This window comes from Manacus candei, unplaced genomic scaffold, assembly GCF_025592945.1.
Source record: "Manacus candei isolate 608988 ecotype Guabito, Panama unplaced genomic scaffold, ASM2559294v1 h1tg000018l, whole genome shotgun sequence".
In the NCBI taxonomy this organism is placed as follows: Eukaryota; Metazoa; Chordata; class Aves; order Passeriformes; family Pipridae; genus Manacus; species Manacus candei.
In genome coordinates, this window is record NW_026138066.1 from 20,093,270 (window position 1) to 20,108,310 (window position 15,041).

Sequence of the window (15,041 nt, forward strand, 5' to 3'; positions counted from 1 at the left end):
ACTTCCTAAAAGCCTTCGACTATTTGAAGAACATTACCCACTTGAAGAGAAACACAGAACCACTTGCCATCGAGCTGAAGCTGAAAGGAGCTGCCACAGATCTCAAATTCTTTCCTAATAACTGCAGTGAGAGTAGCAGACATATAAACCACTTTCAGTGGAAGAATGGACTGGATGACCTAAGGTTCTGAGACGATAAATATTTGGAGATGCCTTACTATGTAATGTTATACACACACACATACAGATATCCAATTGGTCATCTTTCTTTTACTGTTTCAAGACAGTTTATGTAAAAGTAGATTTTCTACATACATATTTTGGGGAGACACTGCTTATCACAGCATCAAGATATTGGTAAATTTCTATAATAAACTTTTCCCCATTCAATCCAACATAAAGGAAATATTGTATCTGATCAATCAAAATTTTTAATGGGGTCTAATAAAGAAATTAAAATGGCAATGCAGGGCATTCTCCCAACACTCCCAACTAAACCCTAAACTCACACAGGATTTAACAGCTTCAACACAACAAAAAGCCTTACTGAGTGCCCTTATGCTTTGGCAGGTAAATAATTTATTGATATCAGTAGAAAATTATAAATTGATACAAGCTGGAAAGAGACTGAAAATATATAAGCCACGTAAACTGGTTTATATTTGTCAGCCTTGTAGGTAATGTGGTAACTATGATGCACATATTTTCTCATTCCAAAAACATATCAGTGTTCCCTTGATCCATGTGCTCTGAGCATGTCAGTAACTTTACCTACTGCTCATATAAAATCACAAGAAAACTGCTCTGTACTTCCTGAACTCTACAAGGAGTAGAACTTTCACCACGTCATGCTGATGTGGCAGTGTGATGCAGTCAATTAGTTCAGATTTTTAAAAAAACGTTTCAAAAATTAGACTTCTGTATTTTACACATTTTTAATCTTTGCGTTGGAGGAGAAGGAAAAAAATTTGGTGAAGCAAAAGTTTTCCTCCTTAAAGAAAACAGGGTCAGAGAATTGTTTGTTTATAATTGTCAGCAACATTTTCATACATAAAACAGTTCTCTCAAATAAAGCTTAAAACTGTCTATTATCTCAAAATGGTTTAGTCCCTCTCCCAATTCCCAGAGTAAGGAACCCTATATCCCACTATATTTCATTATATAGTTTCATTAGTATAAACATGGTTACAAATCACAGTAATGTAAAACTTGCATTGGCAACCTCTCAATTTGAGCCACAAATGCCTGCATTGGAAATAAATGTTCAGGGGTTTTTTCTAGTGTAAAATACACTACAGCTTTAGATTCTGTAGAAAAACTGTCAGACATTTTGGTTGGGGTTTTTCGTAGGTTATACTTATAGTGTGGAAATAATCTTTATGTTCTAAATTTGCACAGTATCTGGCACAGTGTCAGCTAGTTCACAGCTTGGGCTTTGAAGCATTACAGCAATGCAAGAAACAAACACTAAAAATACATAATTATAGATAATTCACTATATCCAGCGTCTCTCACAGCTAGACTTGAGCTGGTTTCAAACTGGAAGCCATGCAAACATATTACCACAGCACTGTACTTGGTCTAGCAAGTCCAAGATCCCAACAGGGATCATCAGCTTGAGCACAGCACTGCACTAACCTGCCTGCACGGCTTCCAGTCTGCCATGGGCTCACATCCCACTGGCCTGGGGCCTGGGAAGGTTGAGTCTGTCTGGAGGAACACTCATGGTTATTTAGAGTAGCATGAGGAGCCATTCAGATACAGAAGCTCCACTTGCACATTTCCCATTCTACAGCCACAAGTCTCCACACGAGCAAGTCAGTCCAGACCCACTTGTGAACTGCAGCTATTCTGCTCTGCTTTGGCACAGCAGACTAGTCCTTTTTCCTAGAAAGTCTGCTCCACTTTGGCACACTAAACAGGCCATTAAAAATTAAAACAGAAGAACTGAACTTCACAGCATTAAGATGCCAAACTAATTTTCCATAGCTTCAGATCACTGAAACACAGAGAAACACAGTAAGAGTAGGTAATACCTTCTTAAAGTGCTCCATGTATCAGTCCCAAAGAGAAAACATATTCCATAACAAAAGGTTAAAACAAAATCATCTTTCTGGATATGGATTGATAACATGAGGGAAGGAAATGGCAATCACAGATTCATAGAATTAGCTCTGACTTTGATTGTGTTTCTTCGAATCAGTCACATATGGAAAGAGATCACCACATTATACAAACAACATTCCTTCTGTCTTGTGACAGGACAATAGGCAGAATGAAAGCATTAAAGAAACTACCAGATTTTTAGTCGTAAAAATTAAGTGCCTCAGACATAACTGTGTGCTGTTTTGTGGTATTGCTGAATGCAAGTATAAGAACAAATCCAGACACATGCTTTTCTTGATTCAACTTTCCAAAAAACATTCAGTGCTACAGAGGGTGACTGCACTTTCCATTATAAGTGGTTTCATATTCCCCCTGTAGAGTTCCAATGCTGACAACAGGCAAAAACTGCAAGGATAATTTCTTAGGTTATGGTCACAAATCCCCGTCAGTTTTTTAAATAAACAAATATATAAGTATGTGCATACAGCAGTTAAGGGAGGGAGAAGGATTTTACTCTCGTGGAAGGAGGTGGGTAGATAAATCCTGGAGATCTGACACTTTCTACAATACAGGAAACTCTGGCATAATCACTATTTCCCTCAATGTTTCTTAGCTCTTCCAAGATCACTGGTCACGTGTCAACTCTAAATGCCATACATTAAATATCCTGTAAATCACAGACCTGTCAGGATGAGATTTTTAACTGCAGAATTGAGTCAAATTAAGGTATTTCAGTAGCAATTAAGGTAGTTTAGTAGGAGTTAAAATGAAGAAAGCAACAACTCTGACCTAGCAGAGGGGCTCACTGCCTGCTAGAAATAACAGGTAACATTCCTTCCCCCCCATTGTTTAGGGACTTTCTGAGTCCACCTTTCCAAGTCAGGCAGAAACTGCAGTAAAAATCATGGAAGCTCAGCCCACCTAAAAAGCATAGCACTGCATTCTAAGAAGAAATGTCTTCAGACACTAATGTGGCACTCAAACGTTGGATGTGATCCACTGTAAACAATATGTTTTATGTAAGATTTAACCAAAACCATACCCTGTTTTCTACATTCCCACAATCTTGGATTATTTAGGTTACTGGCACAGAATTGCAGCTTTCCTCAGGACAGTCAGCCCCATGGGTCAACTGGATTCCTTTGAATATTATTAGCTATAGTTTCTGAAATTTTAACCATAACTCTCTTCCACAGAAATGTTTACGAATTTTTCTAGAACTAATCCAGGCTATTTAATTTGTCATTTTCTGGTGCTGGTTCTTCCTTTTTTTGTAAAGTTTTTCTTCTTAATTTGACAATGAAATTAAAAAGACTGGAAATAATTATTATAACGCATGACACTACAACCAGTACCCATATTCTCATCTTAACTTTCATATGCACACCTTCCACAGTATGGTATTTTCTAGAAATCTCTACCCCCTTCTGGCAACTGCAGCTAATCTTCAGAAACAGAGCCATAAGGCAGGAATGGACTTATAAATTAGACTTCAGCCTGAGCCAGCTGCTTTTTTCTAACATTATTCCCTTTATGACCATCTGTCCCACCTGCTAACACGTTTTTCCCCTCACACAGACTTTCCACTACAATGATTTGCCATCCTGGCTGACATACAAGTATCAATAGAAAAGAACTTGGATTAAATCCAACTTTGTGCCACCCAATATGTGGAGCTTTGGTAAGGCACCCACTTGACTGCTGGTATAATTAAATCTGCCTTAAGTCTGCTTCAGTTTATGCCCAGTTCACCTGTGACCCAAACACTACCACAGTTGGTTGCCACTTTATCTTCCTTCTGCACTGCCTCAATGAGTGAAAGAAGGAGCTTGGTGTTGTTACACAAGAGTCTCCTCTCTGTAAAGCAATTCTTGCTCTCAGATACACTAGCACATTCCACTGAATTAATCTACTGAGATTTATCTTGTCTATTTGTTGAAGGTGAATTCACAAAACTCCGCACTCCACACTTGTGAACTCTTGGGGTTTCAAACCTGGCTGCACGCCTGGTTTTGTCAGCATTTTCTGAATCATCCTAAATTTTCCTCCTTTGGCAGAATTGCCAGAGAGACACAACGCAAAGAAAATGAGGAAGAGAAGAACTGGGAAGGGCTGAGAATGAGGAAATAGAAATTAAGTGGCATGTTGCTATATGGTGAAATTCTGTAGTCCTGGACTCTCAAGAATTCTTTGCTGTTCTCAATGACATCAGCATTGGTATAAACCTTATCAAGGAGTCCAGTTTAAAACATTTATTCCAGCACTCATTTTTCTTATCTGCTTAAAGCCTGACAACTGAAAGGGAACTAGCTACTTTAGCATAGTTCAGAAGACTGCATAACAGTGACACCACCCAAAAAAATCAGGAAGAACATGACAAAGTGTATAATTATAATTTCATTTTGTGTACTGCTGACAATAGTCAGAAATAACAGGAAGGGGACTGCTGAAAAAGCACGAGTGAGGTCACCTTTTTCTGGGTACTACTTTTATATGTCTGCAAAATACAGATGAGGCTTTTTAAAGGCTGTAAATCAGGGAAAGAGAGGGAGAGAAAGAATTACAGATGTGTGACATAAGGAATAAAGGCAAAAGAAGTATAAAAGGCAGGAAAAAAGGAAATGAGCACAGTGTAGAATTCAAAGGAGCACGTGCTGACAGGCTTCACATTTCCAACAGAAAACTGGAATTTGACATCTGTGCCCATACAGTGTTTAAAATGAGCTCTTAGTTACTTCCACTGCATTCAGGAAAGAGGAAGAAGAAAAGAATGATATCTTAACTGAGCTCAGTTCTAAGCATAAGATTAAAATAAAAAGAGAGGGATGCAATTTCATGTCAGTTCCTGGCAGCTGCTCAGCATTCATTATTATCATAGCTCTGTTTGCTTGTGGAGTGCTCAAAATGTGGCAGAGTTGCAGAGTGCTTTGGAGTCCTTCTGAGAGTCCTTAGCTCTGCAACTTTAGGACCAGATGGAAAAAACCTTCTTTTGAACACCATTCATAACGCCAAAGTTTAACAAATAATAGAGTGCTACAGAAATGTTGTTTGGAAAAAAGACCTTAATGGAGGAAATCAATCTTGATTTCTATTGCATTGGAAGCAGATAAAATTAAAGTCACCTATCTCATTTTAATTTTAATTACTACTAATCTTTCAGCTGGTACCAGAAACTATAATAAATTTCTTCTTGTAACATTCTTAATTTCTACATAGAAAACATGTTCAGCAAATGCAATTTACAGAATTATGACAGTCAAGCGTGTCAGTAGCTCTGAATGCCTGCACAACAATCATTACCATGTTATGGATACTGGCTGGCACCATCCACTGAAACGCTTCAGACAGTCATCTTTTAACAAAAAACATACCTTGAAAGAGTCAGTCACATGCTTTGCTGTTTCTCCTGAACATCCTCCTCCCATGCACTCATTCTGACAGCCCTAGAAGAAATAAAACCAGAGGAAATCAAACTCAATGCACATTGCAGAAACGTTGAAAAACATTCAGTTAACTCATTTTAGGGACAGATTGCTTTGAATGACCATTCAAGCTTCATCTTCAGTAAGTATATTAGCAAGAACTTTGTGGTAGTTTCCTAGCACAACTTTCCACCCTCTAGGTTTTTAGTTATGCTTCAATTGCATTATTTTGCACAATGGTGTTTCAGGGCTTTCTAGGAGAGACAACATCCTAGATCAGATTATCACTCTGAAGTGCAGAAGGATATGGACAACATCACAAGTCTTTCATTCAAAGCTAAACAAATAGTGCTTTTACACAATTTCATCAGAGTCAAGTTTCTCTACTAGAGTATCCACCTAACAGATTCACTTTTGCCTGTTCTCAAAGAAGCCTGAGTAGGTAGAGTGAAAGGAAAAAGAAAAAATTGGTTTTATTTAATCCTTCATTGAAAAAAGATAGTGATAGGGAATGCCCACCTATACGAATAAATAATGAGAATATTTTGAATTATATACTATGTTGAACTTCAGGGTTTTTCCACTGACTACGTTAGAAAGGAACTGGAACAAAAAAAAAAAAAAAAAAAGGAGTGCTAGTTCCAGGAATCCTTCTGTTCAGCAACAGAGGGATCACACAGATAGAGACACTAAGGGATGTTGTTGCCAGGGCTGACAGCAAGAGACTTTAAGAGACTTTCAACCCTCCAGGTGAAAAGCCCTACTTCGACCCTACACTGGCTGCTCACCTCTTGGTGGCTGCTTCCCACCCTGCCCTTGCTGCATCTTGGGTGGGAAGTCCCAGGTCACAGGTATAATTCCCTGAAGGAAAGGTGCACAGGAAACCTTTCATGGCCAGCCTGTGAGATCCCTGCTCCAAGCTCTTAACCAAGGAGCAGCCCCCACCCTACAAGGAGGGCTGCCTGCAGGTGGATGGCTGTGTCAGGGAGACAGCAGCCACCAAACTGTGTGGCCAGGGGTGGGACCAGATGGAGCATGGGCATTGAAGCATGACACACACAAGGCAAATAACATTATTCTTTCCCCTTTCTGCAGATCTTGGGGATATGGTACAGAAAAAAAAAAAAAAAAAGCAGTATCTTCAGTGGGCCTTCAACAGCCTGCAGGCTTGCTATCAACAAAAGAAAAAGCCAAACTCCCAGCCACAGCAGATCTCACTTCCTCTCCCCTTCCCCTCAAGGCCCCAGGGAGCCCACAGCATCCCTCCTGCCTTCTCACCATCAGCTTTAACCCTTCTCTTCCTCTTTATTTTTAACCCTATACAGAGAGACAGGCAATCATGGCTACAAGATCCTTCCTACCCACTAAAGGAAAATCTGTTGAGAGAAACCACAAATCTCTTTACAATGTACCAATATGCTTTTCCTTTTACTAAAAAATATGGGGGGTTTAGCTTGAAAGCTTAGTGTTTTCTACTCCAGAAGGACAAGACTTCAATAGAGTGTTCACTGGCATTCATGGCAAACCTTAGCAGGACTAAAGTGTTATCCAAACCGAGGGACTCTCTGAGGGACATTGTATAATAGTATGTCCTTGCTTTCCCTGCAATTCTTCAAATACTTCCAAATTCAGTGTAAAAGCCCCAGAAGGCCTTCATGACACCATCAGTTAACAATAGTTAAGTATCCTGCAGATTAATTAAGCCAACTGACTTTTCTTTGCAGTGGAAGGAATTAGGATGGAGAGCGTGCTGGTTACCAGCTAACACGGATGGGAACTGCCAGCTGTGGAACAAGAATGTCTCAAGGAGCTCCAGTTCCACTGCTGGCTTTTGTCTAATATCTAGCATGCCAAGTTGGATTTTCTAATAATAATTACTGATGTCAGCAAATACTGACAAATGCTCAACCATTATGCTTCAGTTTCTTCCCGTCTCTCCTTTATGAAGTTGCCCTAAAGCAAGTGTTGGCATCAACACAGAGAGGACAGAAGCTGGATACAGTTTAATATCCTCTTTTATGATCTTTTTTAAAGATACCAAACTAGTACATGAATTTCAAGTACAGACCACCTACAGGAGCAGCCCCTGGGGGCTCAGTCATGTTGCCCTTCAGTCCAAGGTTCCCATTAAACTGAGTGAAGCCAACAGCCCAGTTTTTGGACGTGTGCCATGGGGCCAATCCTATTCTCCATGAAGTCATTATGTTTTACAGATTTAACTCATGTTTAAAGCAAGTAGCTAACTGCCTTTGTTAACCACATTGAGATTAAATTGAGTTAATCCCTCGGCACTAGAAATGCATTACACAATTACTTTCTAATTGATGGAGTCATATTTTAATGGCTCCATGGCTTATAAATCTGAAACCTGCTAAATGCAATAGGGAAAATTGCTCCCTGATTAAGTGCCATCATTGCCAAGGGATATATGCCAAGCATAAATCTGCCCTTTGTGTTTAATAGCATGGTAGATTTAAAACTGCATCCATTAAAACAATGATGTTATCCTAAAGATACATTTGAAGCCATTGGGTCAACATCTTCTCAAAAGTCACTCAAGACTGTATAAAGTTGCCATGAAATTACACAAGCATGACAGTTTTATGTCATGTATACAGCATGATGTATTTCCTATGTCATGTTGTAGAGCTATGGTATACGTAACCACTTTTTGTAAATTGAAGATAGAACAGTATTTCAAAGTTTGCCTTCAAAAATACACATTCATTTTACCATTCCTGTAAAGCCTATATGAGGAAAAAAAAGTGTAAAGCATTATTAGATTAAACTCTATTAAAAAAATGGGGTTTATGTGTCATTTTATCGCTGTGAAATTCTACTAAATTTTTTGCTTAATAGTTGTCATCTGCACTTCTGCTAGAGGCTTCCCAAACCTGGACATTCAGCTCCTCTGTTTGGTCTTCAAACTGCCTTAGACATACATCTTTTCAACATCTTTTATCATCGTGACCCTGCAATAACTGTCTCTTGGCTACCCTGCTGTTTTTGGCACACCTTCTCTACTTCTTCTATGCAGTCAGATCAGTTATCCTTCAGCTGAAAGGCCATTCTGCTACAAAAATAGGCCCATCTCGTCCCCATATTCTCTAGGTTTCCTAGAATGCATGAGTCTGCCTTCACTTGTCCTGAGCCTTCACATTTAGTGGCTTTTGAGACACCAATTCTTTCTTCTCATTTGGGACTATCTGTTCTATAAACTGCAGTTCCAACAGATGCTTTGTCAAGCTGCTGTGCTTGGGTTTTAGATACACCAGTATCTCATTGGCTCACCTTCAGTAATGAAACAGGAACTGAAGATTATCAGAAACTTCATCACTGTTAACTTATGCTGCAAACTGCATTTCTTTATCTGAAGTGCATGAGATCATTTAATTAATAATAAAAAAAAAGGTTCCAGTTCTCAAACATGTTTTGCAGTTACCTCTATGTGCCATGTGCTTTGTCAACCTTTTTCAAAGAAAACTGATTCTTTAATCAGTTCCATGCTCATTAATTTTCCCTGTTTGGTAACTCTTCTCACTACTGGGGAACAGAAAACTTTCCCTAGCAGAAGGCAGGAGTAAAGAAATAAACTGCCAATAATTTCTGCAGAATTCACACTTTCAGCTAGGAAATAATTTTGGCCACTTTTCAAAACAACTCAAGGGCTGCAGTTTCAGAAAATCCTTAGTCATCTTTTTTGGTTTCACCAGTCAGTTTATCGAAGTCAGCCCACAGACAGCTCCGACGCCTCCACTCTTAGTGAGAATTTCATCAACAGCACCACCACCCCAGTAGAGAACTACCACTGACAGGGAACATCTGAAAACCCAAATTCATGCCCATGAAAGAATCACAGACAGTGCTTTTTTGGGCAAGCATTGGCTATTCACGGAGGAGGAGAACCTAAAGAAGCGAATAAACAACAGATGCACAGCTGTGACAGCACAGAGTTCCTTCTACCAAGGCAACTCCATCTCCTGCTACGCAGAGAAACTTAAAGCCAGGACTATCTTGTAGCAGTCATCAGGCCCCAGCAATGTCAGAGCAGGATTTTCCTCTGAAGTCGTATGAGAGACAATTTTCAATAAAGAAAGTCCTTTCTGAGACATTTCTCCAAGCTAAAACAGTGTCTTACCGCTTTTTCCCATGCTTGCTTCTGGCTGCTAAGTGTCTAAGAAATATTTCATCCTTTAATTTGCACTGGAAGGATAATGAAATTAGAACACTTATCAGATTGCAGGAATATAGCAGATCAGAATAAATTCAGTGCCCAACTGAATGGTACTGCCAGAGGCAAGGCAAGTGAGGGGTGTGATGACCAGCACTTTGTCATTCAAAGCCACCCAAATCACAGTTGCCTTTCTGGACCAGGTATATATATATATTTCTGGACTCCAATGTGCACAAATGCCATATATTCTGTGTATTGCTACAGTCTTATAAAAGCACTACCATGACTTCAGAACAGCTTTCATCTCTTCCAAAGAAATGTTAATACGTGTTGGCAGCCACACCACATAAAAGATGAATTTGAAGAAAAACGAAACAGTAATGATGTTCACAGCTTAAAAAAAAAGAAAAAAATCCACACACTGTCAGACAGAGAGAAATTCTGAAAAACTGCTGCAGGGTCAAGTCTTATAATACTATTTTTAATATCAACTAAAATATATATTTATTTAATGACATTTGTGAAAAACTTCCAGAGTTTAAGAAGGTCATTTATGGAATCCAGCAGCCAGGTACGTTAACCTCAGCTGTCATGGGAGCTGATGCATGATATAAAAATATTTTAATTCTGTCTTTATATTGCAGGTATGTGAACAGGAACATACACCTATATATGTGTTACCATGCAAGTGTCTCCAAGTATCTTCCTTGTGCTGGGTCATTTACATGACAGGGCAGCACAACTTACCCACCAATGTCTTTTAAATCTTCTCTTTACAAAACCAAGACAAAAGAAGCAAGAGGACTTATTCTTAAAGGATATTTCTAACCACTCACCAAGCCAAACAGAGACTTTCGAGGTATCTTTGTTAGACTGGTGCACTGTCCAAGCATTGGCTTGCCACTCTTCAGCATGAATTCAGAAGGTGTGCAGCACAAAATCAAGAGCAGCTACAATGGTGCACCTCAGGGTACGCACAGATCAGCGCTGGGGGCAGGGGAACAAAACCAAAACCAACCAAACATAGAAGGACAATTTGTTATAAGTGGTTTCAGTGTGTAGCTTTTAACTGAGTTCCCGAGAATTTGTATTGATTTCTGCACTTTCAGTACACTTTTTAAGACTACTCTTCCTATTATACATCCGCCCTGATGCCTTGTCAGCTTGACATTATCACCTTATTGTGGCTGTTTATTCAACCTTGAGCTGGCACTAATGTTGGTTAAACAGTGAGGCAGTGCAATAACAGTACAAAACAAAGGAAAATAAAAGGCAACCAGCACAGCAGAAAATGAAAGCTTCCACACTACTTAGTGATAATTTTGCATCAGAACAAAGGCATCAGGGCTTAGAACACAGAAGAGTTCCTTTGTCTAAGAAAGCTGCATTGCATAAAGTAAGGTTGAATTGAAATAGACTATTATTAAATTAGTCCCAAAGACTGTGCAGGCACTTATCTGTGGCTCTGGCTTGAATTGCTTTAATTAAAAGCAATTTAAGTAGTTTGAATAAAATTGAAATAAGCTCCTCTTAAAACAAGCATCACTGTTTTTATTATGTCTAAATAAAAGGCAATTCAGATCATATGAGCACTTTCTACCTTATTGGTTAGAAAAATCTTAAAACAGAGAACATAAAGAACTGAAAATATTCAGCTAGCCCATCCCAGATTCCTATTTAGTAACATTTATAACTACATCACTACTGTCAAAGAAGACCAGGTTGCGTTCATGAAATTAAATAGACACAAGACAATGTTGCCAATGTAAAAGTCATTTCAGTCAGCACTCAGGTGAGAAACCTCTCTTGGAAATAATGTCAATTTTCTGACTCGGTGCTTAAAATAATATTTGAATTGGTTCAGTAATGCCTAACCTGTTGTACAAGAAAGCTTATATCAGTTTATCAGTTTTATATCAGAAGATAGCGAGGTTAGGCAAGGTGAAAGATTACTTCTGAAATCCAAGACAAGGTGAAAGATTACTTCTGAAATCAAAAAAGGTTGTGTGCTTGGCAAACTTAATTATCAAGAAGGCTAAAATAAAAGAGTTCACTAGAAACAGAAGACAGATTAATTTGTTGTGACTGACTCTAAGGAGAACATGAGCAGGGACCTATTCAGCTTCAGGCTACAATTAGTTTGCCAGAAAAAAATTGCAGCATTAGCTGTGACTTACACCCATACAACCTGGAGCCTAAAGGGTGATCCTTCCCAACTGAAAAACACTGAAAACCTACCACCAGCCCCATGCAATGCAGGACATAAAGCAGTTGTAATCTCTGTGTGGTGCCCCTTTAGGCATTAGCTAATTTGGCTTAATACATTTCCTGCATATCCAGACAATTGTCCTTCCTACTTCTTCAGAGAAATAGGCAAGTACCCTAAAGAAATGCTCCTCACAAATGCAGTGTGCTTTAACCTTGATTTCTAAGCCCACCGTTCACACTGTTCTCGTTTGTTTTCCCTTCTATGACCCTCCTGTTGCTCTCACTCCCCAATGCTGTTTCCTCTGCCTTCACAGTTTACTGGCTCTTCCCTTCTGATGGAGCAAAACAGCCTCGTACAATTAGGGGAAGAGGCAGATGACCTAATGGAGCTCTTCCATCTCTAACTCCTATGAACAGTGCCTCTAAGTGACTCTTTTGTTGGCTTGTTTGTCTGCTCTAGCATTAATTAGGTTTTTAACAAGTGCATTGTTTGCTAGAATGGTATAAAGAAAAACATGTTAAAGCCACCAGCTGGATCTAGTTGACCTATAAATTCATCTGCCTGTTTTCTAACTAGACAGTGCCTCATGGGTCTGTGATATGGAGATTGCACAAAAAAAAATAAGTGAAAATTCTGAAAAGTCACCATGGTTTTACTGTGTTTAGGCTCAGTTCTCTTTGATATGTGATCTTTTACATCAAACTGCCAAAAACAAAGGGTATAAATACTGTCACATAGTTTTCTGTACCACTCTAAATGGGCTTTGCTGTTTACCACAAGGAAGTTTCTCTTCATTATAATTTCCCTAACAGTTCTCTTAGCCCATGTATTGTATAATGCCAGGTACTAAATCAGCATTTTAAGATTTTATAGTAAAACTAACCAGGATGCATTCTTAACTGCACTGCTATACCAGCAAAGATGAGCCTAAGCATAATAAAAATTAATCTGCTTATTCTCCTCAAAGATTCAGTTGCACAGGTTATATTTCTTATTCTGAAACAGCTGTTGAGATAAACAACATATCTGATTTAAAGATGCATAAAATATAGCTTACAATTTGTTTGTGAAATTGCCTCGTGGTGGAAACCACACAGATCCTGCAGCTGATGACCAAGGCAATTGGCTTGATGCACTTCCCAAATGATAATGTAAATAACATGAAGGCACAGAGAGCAGAAACAAATAAAGTCATTGTCTGAGGGTTTAGAACTGGAAGCAAGACAATTTAGTGCAGGAGACCAAAGCTTCTGCAGTTTGCAAATAAATCATTATAGGCTCCTGGGGGGGGGGAAAAAAACACACACACACAACCAAACCACAGCAGAGACAGTGATGGATTCCAAAATGAGAACTGACATGCTTAAAGAAAAGAGCTAGCAAACAAAATCCTGTTTTTAAGGACACAGTCCTGTTTGCAAGCTCCCTCATAACTACAGCGGAACCAGGAGAAATACGGGGTCAGGCCTGAATCACTGGCCTGTATAAGGGGTCATTTGTAGCTATTCTCAGAGTGCTTAGACCGTGTCCCATTTAAGTCCATTTTGCACTGGAATAAAGGTTTACATAAGACCTTTGCTGAGCAAAGATGAATCACACACTGAAAACAAAAGCTCTGTGGAGGAAAAAGAAAAAGACTGGTTTCGGAGGAGGAAAGAGTTACTTTTTTTCACCACGAGTCCTGTGCACAGTCCTACTAGAGGTAATAAAACAGTAACTTACACAGCTGGCTCTCGAATAACATGGAGTATAATAAAACACTCTGCAGTTGCACATGTGGTGGCTGGTCTGCAAAGGGCCGACACAGGCTGGCTTGGTATCACATCTTGCCCTGATAACTTCACGTGGCCCGTTTAATTCATCACCAAGTATCAAGTGCCACTGCTGCAAAGGCACAAGAAGCACGACTTTCTGTAGTGTGCTGGCTGTCAATGCAGTTATTCCCTGTTCCCTGCTTCCCAAGCAGGTGGTTTACCTGCGAAGAATCCAACAGATGAAGCTGATAGAGCATGGCAGCAGCTATCTAACCTGGGATCTGAATGGGTTCAGGTCTGCAAGTACACTCTGCTTCACTAGTCAGAGGAGCACTCCTTATAAACATGCTTTTTTGCTATGCTGGTCTTCTCAAATGGCTGAGCAAAGCCCCTGGGTTTTGCTTGCAGGTAAAACTGTGTACACCTATATGTGTGTTCTGCCTGGACATGTGGCCACAGTGATGAAGAAGGACCCAATCTTGAGCTTTCAAGGCTCACAGAGATCTAGGAGGTCTCTTTAAACAAATAATGCAAAGCAGGATAGAAAAAAACCCAAACAAATCACATGAGAAAGATAGCAAGCTTTGTCTAGAGGTGTTGCAAATACTGCGTTCTCTTGGATTCTGATAGTGGGCTGGAACTGTTTGTTCCAGATAAAGAACCAAGGCCTTTATTGTTTATAAGTTTTAAATGAATTTTCTCACCGTAATACCTGGAAGCCTGGCTCTACAGTCACAAAACCTAAGTAAAGGAAGGTAGAAACATCTGTCCCTTCTACAGACAGGAAATTCAGGCGTAGATTGTCCCATCCCACACCTCACACTGGCTAGGAGCTGCTTCAGGGAATTCACTGGGAGGCTACAGGTGCCAGAATGGGGCGTGCACAGCTCCCCAGGAACTAAATCTGTAGCTCCTTTTCCTTAGAGAGACATACCCATCCAATCCATTACAGTTCTTATTAGGGAAAAGGAAAGAATCTAAATGACTGATGTGGTTTGGGCTGTTCACCTATGCAAGCTAACCTATGCAAGCTGCAGAAGACTCACCTATATTGACTTCAACAGGTTTTAAGTCTGGCATGTAGATTTGAAGCAATGGGAGATCTCTCCCTGGCTTTTACCAAAGCCTGGGTTATACTCTTGTGACACATCTTTTGGTGTGTGTTCAAACACTGCCTTGTTTTAAATAGACACAATTCAACAAAGTAGAAAGGAAATTGAAGCTTTCCCCTTGATATAAGGGGCACTAGGAACACAGCTAACCCAAAAGAAAATCCTTGGGACCTGTCTGAGGACAGCATGTCTAATAATGTTCTTGTTCAAATAACAGCAGAGATGGAGCATATTTGCATGACAGATGTGCAGCTCAGAATATTC

General features: G+C 39.5%; 1 protein-coding gene across 2 annotated transcripts in view; it reads right to left on the bottom strand.

Annotated features, from left to right (window-relative positions):
* BCAT1 (branched chain amino acid transaminase 1) overlaps positions 1-15,041 on the bottom strand; it is a 61,806-nt gene that overhangs the window by 39,711 nt on the left and 7,054 nt on the right. For both annotated transcript variants that reach the window (XM_051784983.1, XM_051784984.1), the window contains exon 2: positions 5,478-5,549. In XM_051784983.1, coding sequence (XP_051640943.1) covers positions 5,478-5,549 — 72 coding nt within the window. The remainder of the gene's footprint in view (positions 1-5,477; positions 5,550-15,041) is intronic.